This window comes from Mya arenaria, chromosome 10 (genome assembly GCF_026914265.1).
Source record: "Mya arenaria isolate MELC-2E11 chromosome 10, ASM2691426v1".
Taxonomy (NCBI): domain Eukaryota; kingdom Metazoa; phylum Mollusca; class Bivalvia; order Myida; family Myidae; genus Mya; species Mya arenaria.
This window is the reverse complement of record NC_069131.1, coordinates 36,978,338-37,004,514: the sequence shown is the minus strand read 5'-3', so window position 1 is coordinate 37,004,514 and position 26,177 is coordinate 36,978,338. Positions and strand designations below refer to the sequence as shown.

At 34.0% G+C, this 26,177-nt stretch overlaps 1 protein-coding gene across 1 annotated transcript; it reads right to left on the bottom strand.

The window, feature by feature from the left end:
- Positions 1–562: 562 nt before the first annotated feature.
- Positions 563–25,262, bottom strand: LOC128204665 (zinc metalloproteinase dpy-31-like). Its single transcript, XM_052906063.1, has 16 exons — positions 25,130–25,262; positions 20,531–20,641; positions 9,728–9,848; positions 9,172–9,247; positions 8,849–8,957; positions 7,966–8,060; positions 7,429–7,567; positions 6,452–6,583; positions 5,484–5,590; positions 4,727–4,862; positions 4,249–4,386; positions 3,047–3,191; positions 2,176–2,270; positions 1,766–1,943; positions 998–1,120; positions 563–721 (listed from the first exon to the last, which is right to left on the bottom strand). The coding sequence occupies exons 1-16, from the start codon at positions 25,260–25,262 to the stop codon at positions 631–633; spliced, it is 1,929 nt and encodes a 642-aa protein (XP_052762023.1). The 3' UTR covers positions 563–630.
- Positions 25,263–26,177: the final 915 nt, after the last annotated feature.

Here is a 26,177-nt window from a genome sequence, read left to right as displayed (position 1 = left end):
AACGGTGTTCCATACCTTCTTTCCTTGCATTTAAACAACGTTTATTTTTGATAATTTGACTTCTGGGATGGTCCTTGCAGTTTTTAATGTATACTTAAGATTTTTAAATCCATGCGAATTGTCCTGGACTGGTATTCATTTTTGGTCTTAATTGGATCTAAGAACGATGTAGTTAATCAAATTACTGGTTAAAAATAAATTACCAATATAGTGAATGAAATCGATGATGTATGAGTATAAGGTTAACTTAAGTTGAATATTGAATACCACGCCTGATTTGATTTATTTTGTATTTCCGCTGATGGGCTTGCTTTAATTAAATTTTGACAGCAATGACAAGATAATAATGCTTCATATGTTTATATATATGTACTAGTATATATATTATGACAAACGCTTAAATCATTTACAGTTTTATTGCGCAATGCCGTAATTATTCAAAAATGGTATAGGCTTTATCACAAACTTAAAATGTAATGCAAACTTAGACTTAAATAAATTACTATAAAATACAGGCAGGTCAACATAAATAAATAAACATCAAATTAAAAGCAGGTGAAAATGAATAAACACAACTCCGAAGCACATATTAACAGTTCGGGAACGCAAGCGTTGTATCGACAATCAGATTTATCTCCGTTGTTTGACCACACAAAGACTGTTCGCAACTTCAAATCCGCAACAGCACTTTGATGGCTGGCTGTAGTACTCAGTTACCAATCTGAAAATTTAAACACGATTGGTTTTGGCTTCTTTGTTCGTTTTTGTTTATATTTATCTGGCAACACAAAAGTTTATTGTATAGCAAATACTTTTAGCATCAAAATTAGTGTCGGATGTATTTGTCCGTGTTTAAAACACTGATTGTGTAACGATAAAATTGACATTGTACTAGTTCTCTCAAATTTTTTATATATAAATATTACAAAGGAAGGCGAACAATACATTATCAGACCAGATGAATACATAACAGTAAAACTAACTAAATTCAACATACTTATAACATGTACCAACGAACATGCAGGATATTGATACAGTTTTTGTGGAAGAGCAGGTCTGTTGAGTGTTCCCCGTGTCACATGGTGTAGTTCCGCATGGCTGTGTCTCGGTATTAGCACCGCTGTTAACATTGTAAAAATATTATTATACTTATTTTTCTCAAATTTGACAAAGGGTTAGTCCTATCAAACGTCGTTTGGCATTTGGATGCGATTAATGGGATTAATACACCTCTGTTTCGAAGTGTAAATATGCAATTGCCACTATGTATTAATATATTAAAACGTTTTATTTTGTCAAACTCTTAGAATCTGTTTATAATATTAACAAAGTGTTAGACGATATATTATATAAGGATAATGTTTAAAGAGGTCAAACAGAAATTCCATAACCCTAATGTTAACAGAGATTTCATTCAAAAGTTCATCCAAACAAGGTCATTTTAAAATTGTCTCGTGCACCATTTTATGAAACATCAAGATAAGTATAGAATCCGATTTTGAATCAGTACAAATCTCTAATTATGTATGTGTGCCTCAATTTCCTTATTATGCATATTCAAATAAATCTAAAGACCGAATACTCTGAGACCGCGAGAAGTTTAACATACCCAAAATGCTGAAAACAATTGTGAATACATGACCTAAATTCCCGTTGCCATAGCCAGCACATGACATTGCGCACTAAGATTTATAAAAATGACGCTCAGATGTAATTAAACAGTCCATTGACAATAGATATAGAATGGTCATATTATGCTTCTGACCTGCACGTCTGCCCCTCAAGGCATGTTCTATTTCTTGATTGTTGGCCACAGCCACCACATGAAACTGAACACGAGGACCAATCAGACCAAGTATTCCATCCTTGTGGCCCAGTTGTTCTAGCTTCCTCCGTCGTAATCGATGAGGATATAATAGGATCAATACGAGATACGGCGTCCTCTGAAAGTACCAAGAGTAATGGTGTTGGATAATGGTGGACTTTGCAAAGAAATATTGAATAATAAATGTTAAATAGCTTTAATCGATGGAGTGTACACACAAAATGTTTCAATATGGTCATAAAATCGATTAAAAATGTTTTGAACAATGACTATATTGCGAAAATCACACAACAACGTTACTTATAAAACAACAGCAAAAAATACTAATCAAAATAAACGAGACCACGTACTGGTACAAAACGGTTGGTTTAATTCTTTGGTAAAACCATCGCAACAATAGGATTCCGACTTTAAACACTCAGACGTCCTTGAATGAAAAACAGTTCTGAAAGAGAAATCACAAATTGGAACAATAAGTGTAATGCATGTATAGAAACGAAACAAAGGGGCCATTTTAATAGTATTTGTTTAAATCTAAAACATTAAAAGAGATCATTATTTTGACAACCAATGCCAACATTGTTTAAACATAACCAACCCCGTTGGCTTGAATTCGCTTGTCTCGAATTTCTCTTTGACTCGAACTGGAAGTAAAGGACTATTGTCTCATTACTTAAAGTAAGCATTTCCGTTCGGCTCTAATTTCCGAGGCTCGAGGTAGTTTCACCGGCCCTGTGAGTTCGAGCCAACGGGCTTCGACTGTAATTCCTCTGGTTCACAATTAAAAGGAAATCGATCAACTTATTCTAAAATAAAATTCGCATTGTCTCTTTCTACCTATACCCCAAACAATGAATATTCCATTTTGTGACAAAAAACAACAGCAAACATTGGTTCCCGAACGTGCTTTGTCAGCCCACTATTGCTTTATCAACAGTAACCCTGAATGTAGTAACAACTGGTAAAATGTGATCATAAGTCCAATATGAAAACACTTCAAGCGAAACGAAACATAACTCTATTACAACAAAGTCAGGGTTTTATTGTAAGTGTCAATATATAAATACAAATTACAACACAAGTTTATTTATTCACTCTTCAACATGTTATAACAAAATTGCAAGAATATTACAACAAAACAAAAACGCGCAAAAAGGGTCTTCAAAAGTTACATGTATCTGAAATATTTTACAGATAATCCAATGTATAGAAAATACATACTTTTCCCTGGTACATCCTGTGTATGGATTGATACAGGACGGATCAACTTCTACTGTTGACCATGTCTGCTCACACGGCCGTTTCACCTGCCGCTTACAACGGTATTGTTTCTCTGTGACAGTATCCTCACAGCCACCACAGCTTTCTGAAAGAGGCGAAACATTATTGATAAATATTCATTAGTTCCATGTGTGAACAGGTTAATCAACATGACAGCATCATCTGCCGGAAACAGACGTAATGCGTCTTTGTACCAGTATTTTCACATCCGTTAAAATAAGCTTGTAAGGCTAACACCCGCCGCCGAGCCGAACCACCTAAGGGGTTGACTTGCTATCGGTCCATCGTCATTGACAGTCCTGCTGTATACAGCTATATCGGGTCTCCGATAGATTTCCCTCACATCCGTTTCAGCTATCGGAATGGGGAAAAGCATACCACAAAATAATGATTATCAGTGTTAAGCCGTATTTGAATGACCATGAGACTGCTTCGAGTGATTTTTACCTTTTTGTTGGGTCTTCGAGGCCCTGATCCTTGCACTCGCTGAAGTTTTCTGAAGAGAACCATTATAGGGATTGACCCATATTAGTTTTGTCTATTGTTTTTATTTTTTTAATACATTTTTATAGACCGCTTGACCTTCCGTAAACAGCTGTACTGGGTATCCGGTACACGCTCTTCACATCCACCACAACTCGATCGTAACCATTTTAAGGGTTGACACAAATATTTTCCCTGCAACATGTGTCTTAATTTGTTCATACGGATGCTTTACCTTCTAAATTTGGTCTCTGAATGACCTCACTTCTGGCCGCAAGATTCTGAAAGGACAGGTGGTTATATAAATGTCGATACAACTGAACTGGGGCTAAACCGCCACAAGAAAGAGCATCTGGAACTGAAGGTGAATGTTCATTCATAGTGTGTAGATGTAACTGAAAACCAATGAACCATGGTCAACTAAAGGCTGATATCAATGTGGGATACAGCTGTACATTGTCTCCGTAACTGCTTCTTCACATCCATCATTACTGTTTGAAAGGGTCAATATTTGTTAATAAAATATCATGAAAAGGGCAACTCAAATCACATTTTTCATAAATGTAATTTTTCGTCTGTATGCAAAACAAATTTGATGGATTTAATAAAAATTGACTAAACTTGTGGTTTTTTTCTAGAATAGTTATTCAATGTATTACCAGAGGAGATATCGACTTGAAACCCTCTTGTGACTCCATAGACGGTTTTGAACAGCAACAGTATATGGTTAGCGTCTGAGACCACTGGGAACTGCATGAGCTTTGTCTGTGATGTGTCATTGCAACAAAATCGACCTCCTGTAACAGTTAACTGATTGCATAAACTGGCATTGCTTGTATGTGTTTGTATTAAATTGGTTATTGAAAATGATACAACAAATCTTACAAGAACCATTAAAATCGTTCTTCGTTAGAGCTTGGAGTAATGTTGTGAAAGTTAATATTCATATAAAAAATCAGCTTCAAAAATGTGTATCCGAAGTCCAATAATTGTAAACAGAAATCCAAAGAAAAGCACATATCCTATACGCCAACTGTTAAGTCAAACAACAAGTAATATGAAGCTACATTCAATTTATTATTCACGTTTCAAAATATGTACAGATGTAAAGTATGTTTACGTGATAACATAACATACCAGTAAGCCCGAGATTGTCAGAGGTTCTGACTTCTAAGAAGTCATCGCAGGGTGTGAAGGGGTTTGATTGAGAACAGGTATCACTCTGCATATATGGCGCCACAAACCTCAGCTTGATGACTGTACCTTTTGGGGACTAAAACACATACGTATATTGATAACATTGTAATATTTTTTGTTACTTTCTGAAAGATAGGTGAGACGAATGATACATCAATTTGGTGTGTCTGAAATGAAAATGAAAACAGATATGCCTTAAAGTATTCATTGACTCATTGGTGTAGAATATTTATAACTTACTAATAAACATTGACATTCTAAGAAGCGTGCTAACTTGCTTAATTATGGGATAGAATGCAGTACTTATATATATATATATGTATATAATTGTACAACAATAGTTATAATATATGCTCATTTCCACTAACCCGACCGACCTTGATTTGTCCCCGAACCCTACACTTTCTAACTTTAGTGTGGATTTTGTTTTTCGCATGTAGTGTGGAAACTTTAGAATTTGAAAACAAATTAAGAAAGTAATTTAACCTGATATAGGTCGGTTTGGTACAGAATTCCGGTTCTCAAAAACAAAAATAGAAGAAAGAAATGTACCTACCTACCATATGTTTTTTGGATATTTTGGTGGAAACAAAGAACTTTTAAGAAGGGGCTTAAACTATTTTAAGAAGTTTAATAATGTACACAGCTTACCAAATGACTTCTGATTTTCGAATTAAGTTTCAAAGGGTTAACAAACCTTTATAAGCCAGTAACATTTCACTCCCGGTCTGTAGTAAGACGGATACGCAGGGGAAGCAACTCGTTTAGTTTCATCCGTTTGTAGCTCAATAATTCCACCGCAGTCTGGAATGTCGGAAAAGTTCATAAGATACAAATAGCATGAATATTACCTGCATTATTAAACCATCACGTTTTGGTGAAATACATCATTATAATTCGCACTTAATGCATGCTTTGAGATGTATTGTTTGTATCAATATAGTTTAGATAGATCTACAACATGTTGAAACAAAGTTGCAATACAATTAACACAAGCATTGGTCAATACATGGACTCAGGTGCAAAAGTAGTTCCTATGAAGTCACGCAAATATGCGATTAAATTTTTGGATTTGAATACTCTTCCCGTATACAATATACCAACCTCAATGTGTCAAAGAATTAGCTGAAAAAATAGAAAGGTTTATGTCACGCCTCAAACGTAAATTACGCAAAATCATTGGTCGAGGATTGGTCACGCGGTGAACTTTCTATATTGAGTCACTTATGTTTACTTTGTACCAAAATGGCGTCTTTTTTCCAATTCCGATGAATAAATGAAACATTTCTCATAAAGTGATTAATATGAAAGGGTAATCGACGTGATATATACGTTACGGGGTTTGTAGGTGACCGATATGGGATATTTGAGGTGCAGGAATTCAAGCTTCACCGTCAACCGATATAGTTTCCATTGCCACGTATATCCCAAATCGGTTCACCTTCTTACCCCGTGACTTAATTATAATGTTTCGTAGAAAAGATAATGGGGCACAAAGTTTGCATCACAAACAACGACAACTTGGTTGGCAACTTAAAGCGCGACCTTGTGACTAGTTAACTCAATTAATTAACTATGAATTTGCCTGTTAGACACAAGTGTGCAAGTATGTTTTATAGTCCAATCAATGCAACAAGTTTTCCATTACAAAACTAAAAACCCTACTTGCTGACGTGGCGACCGTATCACAGAAGTCCCCTCCCAGGCCGTCTGGACACCTGCATCGGGAGCAGTTCTTTGGATCCTGGTAGCCTTCATACAGACAGGTACCGTTTAGCTGGTCAGGGGAGCAGGTATCTAAGAGTTGTAATAATGTATGCCATTAATAATGCAATGGGAATCACTGGGACAAGACCAAACTCCATACAGCGGTTACTTCCCTTTGTCGTACAAAAACCACGCATGTCATGTGATGATGACCAAAGTCACGTGATGTCATTTAAGAAGAAAATATTTTCTTTCATTTGTAAAATAAGACAATAATTTAAAAAAAAAACTAATTATAAAATAGTGCACAAATGTGAGTAAAAAGGTAAAGACCTATGTACTAGCTAAAATCCAGGTATTTTCGTATGTGGTGGACTAGCAGAGTCAAGTGAAATGACGGCGAAGAAAATTTGGACAAGAAAAGTAGCAAAAGCACTAGCTATGCTTACAATGACCAAGCCGACAAAGCCAGTCAAGACAATCAACGAGAGACACAAAAGATAACAAACACAGTCCGCATTAATATTAACCATTTGATTTAAAAGCTACACATATTTTGTTTAATGAACTTTAAAATGTTTAGAAGTGACGTTCAGGTGGCGAGTGGTTTACTAATAGACGGTTGACTTTTAATCAAGGACTTTTTATCTTGCATTTTTATCATGTGTTTATGTGCAATGATAATATACACGTTGAAAAAAATATCATATATCGCGGTATCTCTCTCAAGCTGGTAGAAGATAAATATAGAAAATTATTAAAAACATATAATGCAATTGAAAAAGCTAGCTGTGATCCTGTCCAATGACAAACACATTACACGATATATCTGACGTTTTTGATGTGTTAAGTGTTGGAATGATTCACGATAATATTTTAAAAGATCCATACATGCAATTACGTATTTTTCGGTATATAACTCTGTAATTTCTTACCATTGCAGTATGCAAGATTCGCCAGTTTCACGTCAAAAAACGACAACTCTTCCCGCTGACCAATGGTGTGTTGAAGCAAGGGTTTATTGGTACGGATGGTCAACTGGCTTTCATCCCTAGCTGTCAACTGTCCAAATTGCTGAAACAAATGTAGCTTCTCATTAGAAGTACATTCAATGTGTTTTCTTATTTGGAAATCCTTAATCACTTGATCTGAATAACTACTTGATTAAATTGACAAACCATTGTATTGTAACTAAGAACTTTAAAGTCTCTGACCTTTATTTTATAGTCATCCTTGTTATAATGGATTGAATGTATTGGTGCTGAGAGTTTGGCATTATTTGTGTGGAATGTGTTGAGAACCAATATAAATGCATTGTTCAATTGTGGGTGTGGGAAGGGGGGTTTGAAGGTCCTCCTCCAACTACATTTTGGCTATGAAATGGTGCAATTTGGTGTAGTTTTTCATTATCCGATCTCGATATTGACATTGAAATGTTCACTTGGACAATTTACGGGGACGGGAGTGCTTACCTCTCCACTGTAATGCATGACAGAGCCCAGGTCGTAGGGGACCGCAAAATTGGTGATTTCTCCCCACGAGAGTTTTTTAAAGTTGTGGGTGTTACCTGATATAAACAGAATAAACTTTTTATCATGCTGTACTTGTTACCCTCTCTAACAGACCGATGTACAGAATAATACAACAAAACAATCAAAGCAATGCAATGCAATACACCCATACAATACAGAATATATAATATGTATGCACTGTGCTGTTTGTGGAGTTTTGTGCTGTTCTATGTTTATTGTCTGTGATTTTGTGTTCTATGTCTTTGGCGTTTGCCCATTGCCACTTAACTGGGTTTATGTTTAAACATTTTGCTACTGAGCTTGTTTCTGTAGCTTTTTGCATAAATATCAAATAGAACGCATTCTAACAAAAATCAGTTTTAGTTTATTGGCCATATCAGCAAATACATGCAATTTGCCAAACACAGCCTCATAGTATATACACAGATGACCACACATTTATTTTTATTATAAAAACCGGATAATCAGATGGCAAGTATCAGTTGTATTACACAAAATAGGTATTTTAGCAAATAAAAAAGCAATAAAATACATCAAATCAATAACCAACGACAGTATCGATACGTTGTTTCATAGCATTATATACAAATTTTGAAAATTCCTTAAAGTCCAACCAAAAAAGCATTAAATTTCAATTTCATTCAGACTGCAAAACAGTCACCGTAAAAAAGGTCAGAATAACTGTTTTCACTAAGCAACCAAATACATAGAGACGCCAAGGACGCTATGACAGGATATACACGTAGATTGTAGATACAAATGCACCATGTACTTGTACACAGTAATTCATAGTTTCATGCAATTTTGTACTACAATAACTGACCTAATTCCACATTGTCGTTAATGACAGTAATGTATTCGTCCCTGTCATTACGAGCTTGTTCGTGCCAGAAGCCAAGGGCGTGGCCTATCTCATGGGCTACTATTCCTTTCTGAAATGAGTCTGACTTTTAAAATATGTTAACAACAGCATATCTGAAGCAATGTATGATTTTTGGAAGCCGTAGTCATTCATTTAAACAGATACATTTGTTAATAGGTATGCTACATTGTTTTCATAAACGTATTTATTTGTAATCATACTTGTATATGATAATCTAAATTGCCAAAGTTTTAGAATGACAATTATAACCAAATCAAACTTACTCGTAAACAATTAAAACTGATAGAGATATTATGAAAACTTGATCCATCGTCTATATACCCGACACTGGAAGAGCACCTAAAACACAAATAATAGGTAACAATAATTGGTTTGAATTAAACGTAATGAACTTTTGTGCCAATCTAAATTTAGAACTACCAGGATATAAGGGCAAAATACCATAGATTTAAGGTAACATTAAAGTGTTTATAATTGTACGTATATTGAAATCACCTGTGGACCCTTTTTAATAAATAAGCTTAATATTTAATAAGTCTGATCCGTCAATCTGTAAGCATGCGGCTTACACGGTATGGCTTCATGTTACAAACAGCTTTGGCACTCTCACTCTCACTCGCAAATATATTGTACTAACGCAGTTTTAAGTCAGAAGAACAATGACTTTGCACTTAGGAAACATTGTAAACAAACAGCTTAAGCAGTATTGGTAACAAATAATAACACCGCTACACTTGAACAGTATTATTACTAATTACAAAAAGCAATAACATCGTATTAAGCAATATGGTTAACAAAAAGCAAGGACGCTTCACTTACGCAGAGTGATTAACAAATAGCAAGGACTTGGCGGATACGGTGGCGGTGTTTGTGAAATGTATACACGTTTGTTCCTCCCAATGTTCGACACCTTTTCTTATCCACGCCTGCTCCTTTGGTGCTGAAATTTACATTAGAACTTTATATTGTTGGATGACAATTTGCTGATACATTGATTATACTATTGTATAAATTAGATCGATACTTGCAGACCGTATTGTATTTAAAATGTATTACGGAAAGGAATCGATATAGCGATTAGAATCCTTATCATTTTGTTGGAATTCACAAAACTTAATCTGTACGTGTTTATTATTTCAACAATGACAACTCGGTAACTTACTTTTTAACAACATAATCCAAAATTCATGTCCACCATTGAGTATGAAATTAATTCATCAATCCATTTAGATATTTCAATAGACATATTAGGAAATTAATGTCAAACATAACTGTTTATAATTAATAGGATGTGAATAAGCTATCGGCTTCCTCCTCAGTTCATAAATTACCATTTTTCCTTAACTTGAATACATATACATTATCTAAGAAACAAACTGGAATTCATATGTTTTATATAAACTGATGCCTAAATAGATTGATAAACTGTCAAAAACATATCCATCTACGAGATCCCAGAGTTTCCCTATACCTGCTTATAACAAGTCCGAGGCGTTTTTCTGGGGCTAGTTTCACGAAATTCCCACCAGAAATCTAATAATTCGATTTGGCATTAACTCTTCTAGCTTACACAATCATTGACTCAGTCAAGAAACATTATTTTCTTAGTTTGAGTTTACGAATTAGATAAAAAAAAATAGTTTTCTAGTTAAATGTAATGTATGCTAGGTGGCGCTGTAAGTCAGCACGAGAAAATGTGGTTTTGGTCAGTGATTGTGATGGATCGTGTGTGTAAACTGATCATGTGCGATTGTTTATCTGTATAAGAAATGTAATACAGTTTTGAAACGTAAAATGTCTATGTATAATTTATTGATCTAATTGTTTTGCTTACTCAAACGAAGCAAATGTATTACAATTAGATAATGTTGTTCGTTTCTAGTAGTAAAACATTCATGACCTACATATAAAGTAAGTCATAAGTCTTAAGGTGTATGTCAGGGTATTTAGGTCGATTTGAAATAAGTGAAATAAATTGTACATGGAGAAAATGGGGTTCTCTGAGTATATCCCAAAATTGCGTAGGAGTGTTTTATAATCACTAATGAGTATGTATAGTATGACGCAAATCCTTATAAGTTATTTTTTTTACTATACCTTCTTGGGAAATGCCAATGGTAAATAATAAATTGTACCTCGCCTCATTCATATTTATATACAGTTAACTATTTAAAGGTGTTTATCAATAAAACTTATTATAACCACCAAGAGCCACAGGGTTATTCTTTGTTGATAGCAATCTTAATGTAGTGAACACCTGTGATTGAATGTCGTTGTTTATGAAACAAAATATATTGTTAAGAAGTGAATTCTGTAAAACAAAACGTTTATTAGTTTTAATTTGATTCTACGTGCAACTGTATTCCAATTATAATTTCCATTAAAAAATAAGACCGATCAATATATTAGTCTTTTTTTAAATACGAATAGGTATTGTAAAAGCGACTCAAAATTCCTGACCTTACCTAGCATTTGTAATTTAGCCCTTTCAAAATAAGCCAGAGCGGTAGATTGGTCTATTTGAAGTACGAATATCTCAAAGCGACTCAATAATCCTGACCTTACCTAGCATTTGTAAATTAGCCCTTTCAAAATAAGCCAGAGCGGTAGATTGGTCTATTTGAAGTACGAATATTTCCAACTGACTCAATATTCCTGACATTATCTAGCATTTTTATATTAAGTATACCCTTCGAAATAAGCCAGAGCGGTAGATTAGTCTATTTTAGTACGAATATCTCAAAGTGATTCAATATTCCTGACATTATCTAGCATTTTTATATTAAGTATACCCTTCGAAATAAGCCAGAGCGGTAGATTAGTCTATTTTAGTACGAATATCTCAAAGTGATTCAATATTCCTGACATTATCTAGCATTTTTATATTTATAGACCCTTCGAAATAAACCATAGCGGTAGTACGAATATCCCTAAATGACAATATTCCTGACATATCTAGAATTTGTATATAAATAGCCCATTTAAAATAAGCCAGAGCGGTATATTTGTCTTAGTACGAATATCTGCAAGTTACTCAATATTCCTTACATTTTCTATCAATTTTACATAAATATGTTTAATTTAGCTATTTTCAAGCAGTCGGTCAAGGGTTAGGATCATTAAAGGTAACAACGATCGTAGTTGATCATATATATATATATATATATATTCTCCAACCCTTCCATCTTAAAGTTCCTTTAAGCGTCATATTAAAACTTGTATCCAGTGAGCTCTCTTCGTTAAAGCGACAATCTTATTCAATATCAATGCATACACATATATAACAAAGATATATTTTGACTGATAAAATTTCAAAGGCCCTACTATAAGTGACCCCCCCCCCCACCCCCGCAAAAAGACAACGTTTATTTGTACACAACCTCTGTTAATTGATCTTAATCTGCCTAATTGTCTTATCAGATCTCAAATCTGAGTATCCTCATGTGCAGTTTCAGGGGTTTAATAATACAAATGGACCCTAAATGGCCCTAAACCAATAAACGAATACACAGGTTATTGGCCCCTACTGTGACACCAGTGCAATTAGCAGGAGATGAACAGCAGGGGATTGTCATGCACAACATTCCTTAAACTAGTACTTTAACTACTTAATTAAAAATGCATTTATGGAAAATATTAATTACTTATAACAAGTCTGTAACCGCGTATTTAATAGCTGAAAACGCAAAAATATTAAATGATTGGTCAATGCTAAAAGATTTACTGTGGTCTACTATAATCTCAAAAGGTAGAATTACTGTGTTTTTATGCACATTTCTTTTAAATTAAAATAGGTATCCTACATAAGAACCATTCTTTTCGACATTTATTCATCCTTTTTGGAATAATTAACCAATAGTATTAATTGTGGTAGATCTTATGTGGGAGTAAGAGTGCATCTTTAGATGCTCTTAGTTATAACTGCAATTATCTCAATTCTATATTATTGTCACAAATGTCAAAAAGTTTTTTTGTGTTTATTATTGATACTGGCTCAAGTTCTATTCATGCAAATATATAGCAAAATAACGAAAATTTTACACTAAGTTATGTCCAAATGACGACTAAAATCGACTTAGGTCTTTATTGAAACCCATATATAGTTTTGGTATAATTATTTGATAGGAGTTAGTACATGAATTACTTATTATAATATATATACATCAAATATCATTTATTTATAATCATATATGATTTTGCTGTTTGTAGTTGTGACTAATATTTCTATTGGATTCAAATGTAGACAATTTTAGCACTCTGTTCAAGACAAAAAAGGTTGCGCTTTACTGTTTTTGTAAATAGTAAAATGCTTTCAAATCATATCAATTTGACATTTACATCCTAAAATTATGGATAGGAACATTTTTCAATGGACACAGCATATGTTTACAATTGATTTAATGCATATTTATGTTTAATTCAAAACCACAGGGGTTTCTCTCGAAAAATAAATTTCTTATATATATTAACCCCTGTGTTCAAAACCATATTTATCTATAGTGTGGTGCCTCTTTTACTGGGGATTTTATGGCCATGCAGCTATGAATTGAAAACACCATCTATTAAGGCTAATATTTGTGTAACTGTACATAAATGCTTTTGTCGTCTGGTAATTAAAGCCAAAATGAGTTAAACATAATAATGCACTTCTTTGTCATTGAATTAACATTATATCATGCAAATGACCATTTGATTACTTACAATGTGAATTATCGAACAAATAATTAATTGGAAGATTCCATTTCTTGGTAGGGGGATTGCCCGTCACAGCTGTGTCGATTTTTCTCTTCCGTCTAGTTCGATGGTTATTTTTAGAAATTAGGCCAAGAGCTTGGTTCCGTGCAAGTAGAATGTCGCCTTCGTACAAGTACTCTTTGATAACTGGTATACTCTGAAATCGCAAACAAATTATTAAAGTGACACTCTTATTCAAAATCAATGCATACACATGTATAATAAACATCAATTTTGAGTGATAAACCTTTAAATACTTACTAAATAATGCATTTATGGAAAATATAAATTACTGATAACAAAATTGTAACCCTGTATTTAATAGTAAAAAGCGCAAAAAATATTAAATGATTGGTGAATGCTAAAAGATTTACTGTGGTCTCCTATAGTCTCAAAAGGTAGAAATACCATATTTTATGCTCATTTCTTTCAAATTAAACTCGGTATTCTTTATAAGAACCACTGTTTTCGACATTTATTCATCCTTTTTGGAATATTAAAACAAAATAATGATTTATGGTAAATCTATTTTGGGAGTAAGAGTGCATCTTTAACATACAGTTATTCAACAATTGTTTTTCTTTGAAATATTTCAATGTAGGTTATTGCTACAAAATATATTCTAAAATACAACCTACATTCTCAGCCAAAGAAATTGCAGATAGGTATTCCATTAAGTTCTACGCTTAATCACTAAGAATTTCAACTTTCGCGGGTGTTGAAAGGTCCGCCTTCTGCCAATCATCAAAATCGCTGCGTCAGATTTTGCGTTGACAATATGTCAACAAATGCGGTTGTATGCTAAGACAATTAGATGACCTAACGTAATATTTTAATGATTAAGAAGGGCTCATTTGCTACGCTCACAACGCCCATTCTAATTCATTAAAATGTTTCTTAAGGTCAGCTTACTATTACTTAAACATATAACACCTCATTTACCAATCATGTTGGGGATAGTTTTAGAAATTGTTATCTTCAAACCGGTAAATGTAGAGTATAAGCTAATTACAGACACGTTTCGGTCATATTTTAGAACTACAGTTTTCTGGCTTGTCCTCTAATATGGGCTATAACAGTGTTTGTATACCACGTGATAAATTACGTCATATATGCTACGTCGGAAGGCAATATTTTGCTTAAAATAAAGACTTAAATCAAAGATAACTTTTCGCTTACTTCACTATTTTCAATGAAACAAAGGCCAGTCTATGCAGCTTAAAGAGCCCCACCTTTGTTTTATAACCGGAGTTTGATAAGGTGATTAGTTTCATCAAACACTTCGACAAACCTGTTTCCCAAACAATGTTTTGACAGTGCTCCGTCAGACGGCCGTATCGTGAAAAGGTTTGTCGAAGTGTTATAAGAAACTAAACTCTCTATCAAAAATTGGTAAAAGACCGATAACGGGGCTCCGTAAGCTGCATAGACTGCGCTATATTTCGTTTAAAATGGTAAAGAAAATGAAAAGTTATCATTGTTTTAAGTCTCCAATCGAAGCAAAATATTGCCTTCCGACGTAGCATTTATGACGCAATTTATCACGTGGTATACACACACTGTATAACAACACGATGTTGGTGTTAGAAACATATCTTCGCATGCAAATAGTAGTTTAGTCTATTTCTTTGAATATTTTAATTAGCTTTATGATCTTTTTCTATATATACTGTACACACAAGTTTCATAACATTTCGTCCAATAGTGACCATGTAGAGCCTTTTAAGTTTGATAAAATAATGGTTTTGATTAAGACTGTGCCCCTTTAAACACATTTTATAACAACAATTATGTATTTACAATTAAACATAATTTACTGTTTGACTAACCGTTTCACACTGGAACTTACATTTATGTTCAGTATTTTCATTAAGATAACAATCTGCAGTCAATAAATTGGTGTCAATTTAAGGTGAAATGTGTAATAAATTCCATGCAGTCAGACAGCAATAAAATTTATAACAAGTTTAAAGGTTCACTGAAATCGTAATTCATGATAATTTTGTATGATAAGAACAAGTGTACAACAATTATTAACCTTTCAAATTAACTCTTAAAATAATACAGTTCTGATTGTACTATAATATCGCCAAATTTGCTTTTAAAGCTGCACTCTCACAGATTGAACGTTTTGACAACTTTTTTATTTTTTGTCTTGGAACTAGCCATTTTTTGCGAAAATCCATGGAAACCAGTTATATAAGACTGCTGACAAAAAATTAGATCGCAGATTTTAATATTTAAGTTCAAAAATTGATATTTTATGCATTTTTCTTAACCCGTTAGTAACGGTTTAAGCCATAATACATTAATTTTCGAACGGAAATATGAAAATCTGAGATCTGATTTTTTGTCAGCAATCTCAAATCATTGGTTTACAGATATTTACGCAAAAATTTGCTCTTTCCAAGATAAAAAATAAAAAAGTTGTAAAATTGGCATATCTGTGAGAGTGCAGCTTTAAATGACCATTTAAAACTATATAGTAAAATAGCATGACAAAGGCGTACAGGTTACATGACAGTCATGATGTAAAATGCTTCTTGGTCACGTCAGTGATGTGAAATTAGGAGACATTGGCTGTTATAATGGTAATATGTCAATAGTCATGGGTAGATACTAGGGATGCAAACGAATGGTAAAATAGATAATCGAATATTCGGTAATTCTTTCCATCGAATATTCGATTACCGAAATACATATTTTAGAAGATGTAGGGGTTTTCCGTAGGATGATCAGCCTCGTTCTGAGATTGACCTCTAAATTGACTAAATATAACTATGGAAAACCCAACCCAAATCGGGAACTAGTAAAATAGTAAAACGAAAACATAAGTGGATTGGACTCATCTATTGTACAATAGAGGAAATATATCCTTAAATCCATTTCAAAGCACAACAATTGTATCGAAAGATGGAAACAGTTTAAAGCACATATATGCAACAACATTATTGTAGCACAATATTAAATTATTGTGGCATTCATATCATCACCTCGATTTGCGCTATGTTGCACAGAATAATTTGCAGCCAACACAACGCATTGGTGTTAAAGCCGATCCCTAGCCAGTTATTGTAAAAGTAACAACTTTTTATAGTACCCGACGATATGTCCCTAAATGACACATGACGCGTGTCTAGTCATCACATTCACACCTCTGGCATTAGGGGCCAATCGTTGTAAAAACAAGATAAACGAACTTTATAAACAACATCAGTGATAAAGGCAAAATGTGTTTTATTCCCATTATTGAACTTTTATTCGAATATTTTAATACCGTTTTTGACATTCGAATACCAAACGTTTGATCGAATATTCGTTTGCATCCCTAGTAGATACCAAGGGTGTCATTATTAACGTGAAAATAGAGGACATTGGCTGTTATAATGGTAGTGTGTCAACCAACCATGAGTTGATACTAAGGGTGTCGTTATTGATGTGAAATTGGTGGACCTTGGCTGTTATAATTGTAACATGTCAATCAGTCATGAGGTAATACTAAGGGTGTCGTTATTGATGTGAAATTGGTGGACCTTGGCTGTTATAATTGTAACATGTAAATCAGTCATGAGGTAATACTAAGGGTGTCGTTATTGATGTGAAATTAGAGGACCTTGGCTGTTATAATTGTAACATGTAAATCAGTCATGAGGTAATACTAAGGGTGTCGTTATTGATGTGAAATTAGTGAACCTTGGCTGTTATAATGGTAACATGTAAATCAGTCATGAGGTAATACTAAGGGTGTCGTTATTGATGTGAAATTAGTTGACCTTGGCTGTTATACTGGTAACATGTCAATCAGTCATCAGGTAATACTAAGGGTGTCGTTATTGATGTGAAATTAGTTGACCTTGGCTGTTATACTGGTAACATGTCAATCAGTCATGAGGTAATACTAAGGGTGTCGTTATTGATGTGAAATTAGTTGACCTTGGCTGTTATAATTGTAACATGTCAATCAGTCATGAGTTAATACTAAGGGTGTCGTTATTGATGCGAAATTAGTGGACCTTGGCTGTTATAATTGTAACATGTCAATCAGTCATGAGGTAATACTAAGGGTGTCGTTATTGATGTGAAATTGGTGGACCTTGGCTGTTATAATGGTAACATGTCAATCAGTCATGAGGTAATACTAAGGGTGTCATTATTAATGTGAAATTAGTTGACCTTGGCTGTTATAATTGTAACATGTCAATCAGTCATGAGGTAATACTAAGGGTGTCGTTATTGATGTGAAATTGGTGGACTTTGGCTGTTATAATTGTAGCATGTCAATCAATCATGAGGTAATACTAAGGGTGTCGTTATTAATGTGAAATTGGTGGACTTTGGCTGTTATAATGGTAACATGTCAATCAGTCATGAGGTAATACTAAGGGTGTCGTTATTGATGTGAAATTGGTGGACCTTGGCTGTTATAATTGTAACATGTAAATCAGTCATGAGGTAATACTAAGGGTGTCGTTATTGATGTGAAATTGGTGGACCTTGGCTGTTATAATGGTAACATGTCAATCAGTCATGAGGTAATACTAAGGGTGTCGTTATTGATGTGAAATTGGTGGACCTTGGCTGTTATAATTGTAACATGTAAATCAGTCATGAGGTAATACTAAGGGTGTCGTTATTGATGTGAAATTGGTGGGCCTTGGCTGTTATAATTGTAACATGTCAATCAATCATGAGGTAATACTAAGGGTGTCGTTATTAATGTGAAATTGGTGGACTTTGGCTGTTATAATGGTAACATGTCAATCAGTCATGAGGTAATACTAAGGGTGTCGTTTTTGATGTGAAATTAATTGACCTTGGCTGTTATAATGGTAACATGTCAATCAGTCATGAGGTAATACTAAGGGTGTCGTTATTGATGTGAAATTGGTGGACCTTGGCTGTTATAATTGTAACATGTCAATCAGTCATGAGGTAATACTAAGGGTGTCGTTATTAATGTGAAATTGGTGGACTTTGGCTGTTATAATGGTAACATGTCAATCAGTCATGAGGTAATACTAAGGGTGTTGTTATTGATGTGAAATTGATGGACCTTGGCTGTTATAATGGTAACATGTCAATCAGTCATGAGGTAATACTAAGGGTGTCGTTATTGATGTGAAATTAGTTGACCTTGGCTGTTATAATGGTAACATGTCAATCAGTCATGAGGTAATACTAAGGGTGTTGTTATTGATTTGAAATTGGTGGACCTTGGCTGTTATAATTGTAACATGTCAATCAGTCATGAGGTAATACTAAGGGTGTTGTTATTGATGTGAAATTGGTGGACCTTGGCTGTTATAATGGTAACATGTAAATCAGTCATGAGGTAATACTAAGGGTGTTGTTATTGATGTGAAAATGGTGGACCTTGGCTGTTATAATTTAACATGTCAATCAGTCATGAGGTAATACTAAGGGTGTCATTATTGATGTGAAATTAGTTGACCTTGGCTGTTATAATGGTAACATGTCAATCTGCTATTGGTTGATACTAAGGGTGTCGTGACTGATGTGAAAGTAGGGACCTTGGTTGTTATAATGGTAAACTGTCGATCGGTCATGGGTTGAAACTCAGGGTTTCGTTATTGACGTGAAAGTAGGGGATCTTGGCTATCATGGTGATAAACTCTCAATCAGTCATGGGATGAAATTCAGGACCGGTGTTGCTACGAATATGAAATGATGGTGACCCTGCATGTTAAAGTGGTAAATAGTCAATCAGACATTGGGTTGAACTGGTGTCGTTATTGATGAGACATAAGGGTACATCGACTGTTATAGTGGTAAACTTTCAATCAGACATTGAATGAAACTCATGGTGTCGTAATTGATGTGACATTAGGGTACAATGACTTTTATAGTGCCAAACTGTCAATCAGACATTGGGTGAAACTCAGGGTGTCGTAATTGATGTGACATTAGGGTACAATGACTTTTATAGTGCCAAACTGTCAATCAGACATTGAATGAAACTCATGGTGTCGTAATTGATGTGACATTAGGGTACAATTACTTTTATAGTGCCAAACTGTCAATCAGACATTGGGTGAAACTCATGGTGTCGTAATTGATGTGACATTAGGGTACAATGACTTTTATAGTGCCAAACTGTCAATCAGACATTGGGTGAAACTCAGGGTGTGGTAATTGATGTGACATTAGGGTACAATGACTTTTATAGTGCCAAACTGTCAATCAGACATTGAAGGAAACTCATGGTGTCGTAATTGATGTGACATTAGGGTACATTGAGTGCTATAATGGTAAACTGTCAATCAGGCATTGAATGAAACTCATGGTGTCGTAATTGATGTGACATTAGGGTACAATGACTTTTATTGTGCCAAACTGTCAATCAGACATTGAATGAAACTCATGGTGTCGTAATTGATGTGACATTAGGGTACATTGACTGTTATAGTGCCAAACTGTCAATCAGACATTGGGTGAAACTTAGGGTGTCGTAATTGATGTGACATTAGGGTACGTTGGCTGTTATAGTGGTAAACTGCCAATAATACATTTGGTGAAACTTGGTAAAATGCTTAATGTCCTCGTTATGGATCAGGATTTAATTTAATTCAATGGTTTATTAGCACTAACATTCAAGTTCATTGCCTTAACACCATTGTCTTCGTTTTCTATGAGGAATAAGATGACTTTTGCTGTATATAATGGTACAGGTCAACCAGCAATAGCTCAAAATGCTTATTTATCTCGTTATCGATGTGACATTAGGGGTCTTGGCTTTAAGTTTAGTAAAATGTTTATAAGCCGTCATGTAAAATTCTGGGTGTCATTAGAATGTGTGAAATTGGAGGATCTTAGTAACTTTATTTGAATAATGTCGGGAGCAATCACGTTATAAAAATAAAGAAATACCTGTGGATGTCCTTGCTGTATTAGACTCTGTCGCTCCAGCGCCGTCATCATCCTCATAAGAAACACTTTGTCCCAGATTGCCGGGCCTTGCCTTCTCTCGAGTGGTGAAAGCTGGAAAAAGGATGTATCTATCAAATGTTAATGATTGGCTTTCAGGTTAGCGCATTGATTTTCAACTAAGCGACTCGGCTTCGCATTCGGAACTCTTCGGCCATTCACTTGGGGTGTGGGGGTATATTAGTTTATGTGAACCCAACCTCACACTTGTCCCATCCATCTTAAAACCATGAATCTGGATCAACTCCGGTATGAGTAGCAACAATTGTTCAGTGATCAACTTGTATGCATTGAAGGGGTCATTTGGAACTCCTCGGCCATTTTCAATCGAAAACAACTTTCGGAGGTATGCCGGTACATCAGTAGAAGTAGCTAATAAAATCACAAGAATGATAGTAGTAATGAATTCTAGTGTTTAACGTCTAAAGTTTAAATGGATTCAAAGTCATTCAATTTAACTGCTAAATTGAAATTACTACGAGATCTACTTGTAGCGTAGTTAAATGTCTTAGAGTTCTGACATTTTAAACCGTCCATATACATCCAAGAGTTTTTTCGATGAAAAATGGCCGAGGAGCTCCGAATGTTAAGGGGGCTCAATTTAGGATGATGCAAACTAAAATAGCTGTTATAAAAGGCGGTTTTCAATTAATAATGTACGTGGCCATCCATTCCCCGGTTAAAAAAGAGTAAAATTGTCACATGATTTTTTTTATCTGTACACAAATCATGCTGTTGGTTTTATCATAAGTCAAATAAGTTAAACATAATAATGTATTTTAAAAAGTTATTATCTTGGCGTCAACCGATACCGCGCCCCTTTAATAATCAGGCCCAATTTCTCGAAATTTCTTAAGTCCCTGATAACAGGATTAAGCTAAACTCACTATTTTTGTTGTTCTATAATATGCGTTATATTTTCTTATTTTTTTCATTTATCAAATTTCATTATTAATATGTATTTGGGCTAATTGAAATGAGCGACTTAAGCTTGTTAAGCTTAAGAAGTTTCGAGAAATTGGGGCCAGATTACTAGCATTGTGAAGTATGCTTCTGAGCTTTTGCTGAAGACGACTTTGCAGGGACATTAGAAAAAAGAAGTAAGATAACCCTTTCGCATTTAGATCTTCAACACTTCAGCAAAAACTGTTTTAAGTCATTCATTTTGAATAATAATACGTTTTGTTGACAAACACGATTGTGTTGAGTACGTGCAGTTTATATTACGTTCTGGTGTGTGACAAATAGAGAGATGCTTTTAACGATAGAATACACGAACTCTTTAAAGTATACATGCCTGCTTTTAAAGGCAAATGAATATTACATAATAATTTCGAGGACTGTGTTCAGAGGTTATCTTTAAGCCCGTCAATAATTTATCATAAAATGAAATTAAAGATGCACTATTACTCCCAAACAATATTTACAAAATATGTATACAATTTGAAAGAAATGTGCAGTGCACACGGTATTTCTACCTCATGACACTATAGTAGTTCACTGTAAATCTTTTAGCTATCACCAATCATTTAATATTTTTGGGTTTTCAGCTATTAAATACACTGTTTCAATCTCGTTATCAGTAATTAATATTTTTCATTAATGCATTATTTAGTAAGTATTTAAAGATTTATTACTCAAAATTTATGTTTGCTATTATACATGTGTATGTATTGATTTTGAATGAGAGAGTCAGTTTAAAGAATTTTGGTGTTACAAAAAAGGCGTTTCTGTCTGATTTCCAAAGAAAAGAGGCTTGAGAATTCATCATCTGGTGTGTTCCTTCATTTGAACCATACTTTGAATCAATCTCATTAAATTCATATCGTGACGTTCACTTCATTTCATTACGTTATGTACGCTATGTGGACCTTTAACGTCATGTTCTCAGATCGCTTTGGAATTCCGTCAAACAACTTCGGGTGTATAAGGAGGGTTTAGAATGTCAGAAATCTTTACAATTAACTATGATGCAAGTAGGTCGCGTAGTAATTTCAATTTAGCAGTTAAACTTAATCACTTAGCTCTATGAACTCTTAATCATATATGCAATAATACGCTTCACTGGCAATCAATTTAAACTTAATAATACAAATCGCTGTAACACTACATCTGATTAATACTATAATTTTAAATTTTACTTCAACTGATGTACCGGCATGCATCCGAAGTCGTTTCCGGTGGAAAATGTCAGAGGTGTTCCGAATAGAATAGATAAATATTAATACGTACCATATCTTGCTCAGGAAAATACTTTCTTCGAAGAGGGAGTGTGCTAGTTCGTATAACCATGGTTATTATAATAATCACTGCTCCTAATACTGACACAAAATTAAATATAAATGGATGCATTATTTCATAGAACACAAAAGATTCATGCGTTTACGTTCCGTCATTGTCAAACTACTCTTGTTTCACCTATAAAGTCTCTGCATTTTTGCGTAGCACTTGTTTCAATACTATTTTCTAAGTTTGGTGATTGTGTGTTCGAAATTTGAAGATATCTCCTGTCTTAAGCATAGATCCAAAGTTTGTGCGTATCACTTGTTTCAATACTATTTTCTAAGTTTGGTGTTTTTGTGTTCGGAATTTGAAGATATCTCCTGTCTTAAGCATAGATCCAAAGTTTGTGCGTATCACTTGTTTCAATACTATTTTCTAAGTTTGGTGATTTTGTGTTCGAAAGAGCTCTCCTGCTGTGTTAAGCCTAGATCCAAAGTTTGTGCTTATGTTATTTCAAGACACAATTTTCAAACCATTGTTTTAAATATGATAAATTATGAACACTATTTGTTGTATGTTTAAATTTTTAATTTCTGTTCAGAATATATTCCAACCTCGCTTAAAAACAAGTGTTTTCAAGTATATAACTTTATATGGAAATCAACTTTTGTGTGAACTTCGACAACAATTCGACGTATTTATACAATACGCCTTCGGGAAACAATTGCAAATGTTTCTGATTCGTATCAAAAATTATAGTAAGTCATAGGAGCGAAATGACAATAAAGCAAAAATGACTATTAATCCAAAAATGTTGTACGCAGAAAGGCTCGACCATTAAGGTATGGTGAATTTTTAGGGGATTTTTTTTAATTGCCTTTGTGAACTTAAGTTTAAACGATATTTTTTTGTACTGTGCTGTTTGACAAAACTCCTAGCTTATAGGGTAAAATTTCACTTAGAATTACTATACCATTATTCTGATCGCTAATATGTCTTTAAATGAAAAATGATATGCCGTTCATGGGATTAAAAGGTGTTAAAATATATTAATTTGTACATACAAAATTAAACTAATCCTTTAAAAATGCGTTTGAAATGACATCAACCTAAAACAATGACTAAAATATTGTTGAACAGCTGCAATGGAAAAAAAAAAACCTCAACAAACCATAAATATGCGTTAGTTGTAGGAGATCAAAGTTATGAATAAATTGTTTTTTATTATACTTACGTAAGTTAACTTCCCTATTCAATTACATATTTTGATATCATCGCCATTTGTTTATTTGTTAAAACAAAACAATAACATCTCTTTGATGTGCATTATATCCAACGGCGTATCATAATGTATCAACCCATTCAACGTTTTCTGTTTTCTAATTTATTGTTTTTATCAGCTTTATGGCAATTGATTGTTAATACTTTTGTTACAAAGCAACACATATTTTCGAACTTTGAATATTTTTTTCCAAAGTACTGATAACGTAGTAGCATTTGACTTTTTACAAACTTAGTGACCTTATGAATTCCAAAAATAAAAACGATTATTTTTCTAATTCCATATCTTTATTAATTAGATCAACTTTTTTCATTCTCAAAATAGTTAATATACTATTTTATATAAGTTTATATAAGTATAGTGATATTCTTCTTTGATAGTTATGATAACTGAAGCTGTAACTATATTATATAGTCGAAACCCGTTGGCTCGAACTCGCTTGGCTCGAGCTCCGAGGATCGAGGTATTTTAGCTGTTCTTTGGGGGCTCGAGCCAGCGGGGTTCCACTGTACATATTTCAAAAATAGTATATCTCAAAATAGCTTATATTTATGTATTGGCCAAAGTCAAGGTTACATGTGAACAGGCATTGTCGAACTAGCATGGAGTGAATTAAAACAAACACAGGTTCAATGAAAAACGGGCATTTATTTAAAATGCCATAAATGTTGTTATGTAACAAAGAAGGTATTTTTGAAAAGTTTTCCGAAAAAAACACAACATATCTGGATGGACAAAACCGCCAAAACGAATTGCATTAGTTTACTTATATTCGTACCTTTTTGATAGAAATGATAACCGAGGCTGCAAATTTCTCATACACATTTCATAAATAGTCATTTTTTAAATAGTTTTAAACTTAATATAAGTATAGTTATATTCGTACCTATTTGGCGGATGGTTATAATAAAGATTATAAAAAAGTCAGTCTCCAAATAGTTAATATAAATATACACTCGAAACCCTTTGGCTCGATATCGCTTGGCTCGAATTCCTCGTTGGCTCGAACTGGATGTAAAGGAACGATTTTGTTTTACTCTTTGTAAGCATTCTGTTTTGCTCGATATTCGCGAGGCTGGAAGCATTTTGGCCGGTCCCTTGTGACATCAAGCCTACCGATCGTAACAACTCGGCTATCTCCGGCAAGCTTCGAGTTAGACCTTCTGTCATTTCTGTTGGATATTGACCGAGGTGTTCCGATTGCGAGCCTACGGGTTTCGACTGTAATTGTTTTAAGGTATTCAGATTCCTAGTTTGTGTTAGAACTTGTTTTTAATATATTCATATTCATTATTGTTTGAACCTGCCATGCGTCCAGTAAACGCGTTTGCGGCGAACGTTCCGCTTGCAGTGTATGCGCTTCCTTGCAACAGAGATTCAATACAAAACAGTTTGCTTACGTTAATTAAACGCTCTCCCTATTGAACGCATTGACGTTATCTCACACACATAGTTCAATAACAAACAAGGATGAACGGTGCGTGGCCGTTATTGAGCTGGGACGTAGCTTCCTATAGACCGTTTAGGCCGTGGAATAACACTTTTTTCTTTAGAAAAATCGAAAAAATAAACATACCAAGGTCAGCCATAACTTTAAATGGTTGTTAACTGTCTCCTTTAGTTATAAGACTTTACAAATTTAAGGTGAACTGTAAAGGTATTGATGTCCCCCTTCCCAACGAACTCGGCATACGCACCTTTTTTATTCAAGCTACGCCCCTATTAGGCAAAGGAACGTGCATGAGAATTGGTATCAGTATCAGTATTTCCAGTTTATTTCAGTGAATGATCTTGGAAAAAAGAAAGTTTTGTTAACAAATCCAGGCCAACAAATATATAGCTTTGTTCGATTTGAACAATATAATAACATAGTTGCTACAATGCACACAATTATATGTGGACTTTTCAAAGAATAGAGCTCGTTTCTTCGTGGTAATTTTTAATACCTTAAAGTGACACTCTTATTCAAAATCAATGTATAACAAACATCAATTTTGAGTGTTAAACCTTTAACTACTTCTAAATGATGCATATATGGAAAATATTAATTACTGATTACAAGGTTGTAACCATGTATATAATAGC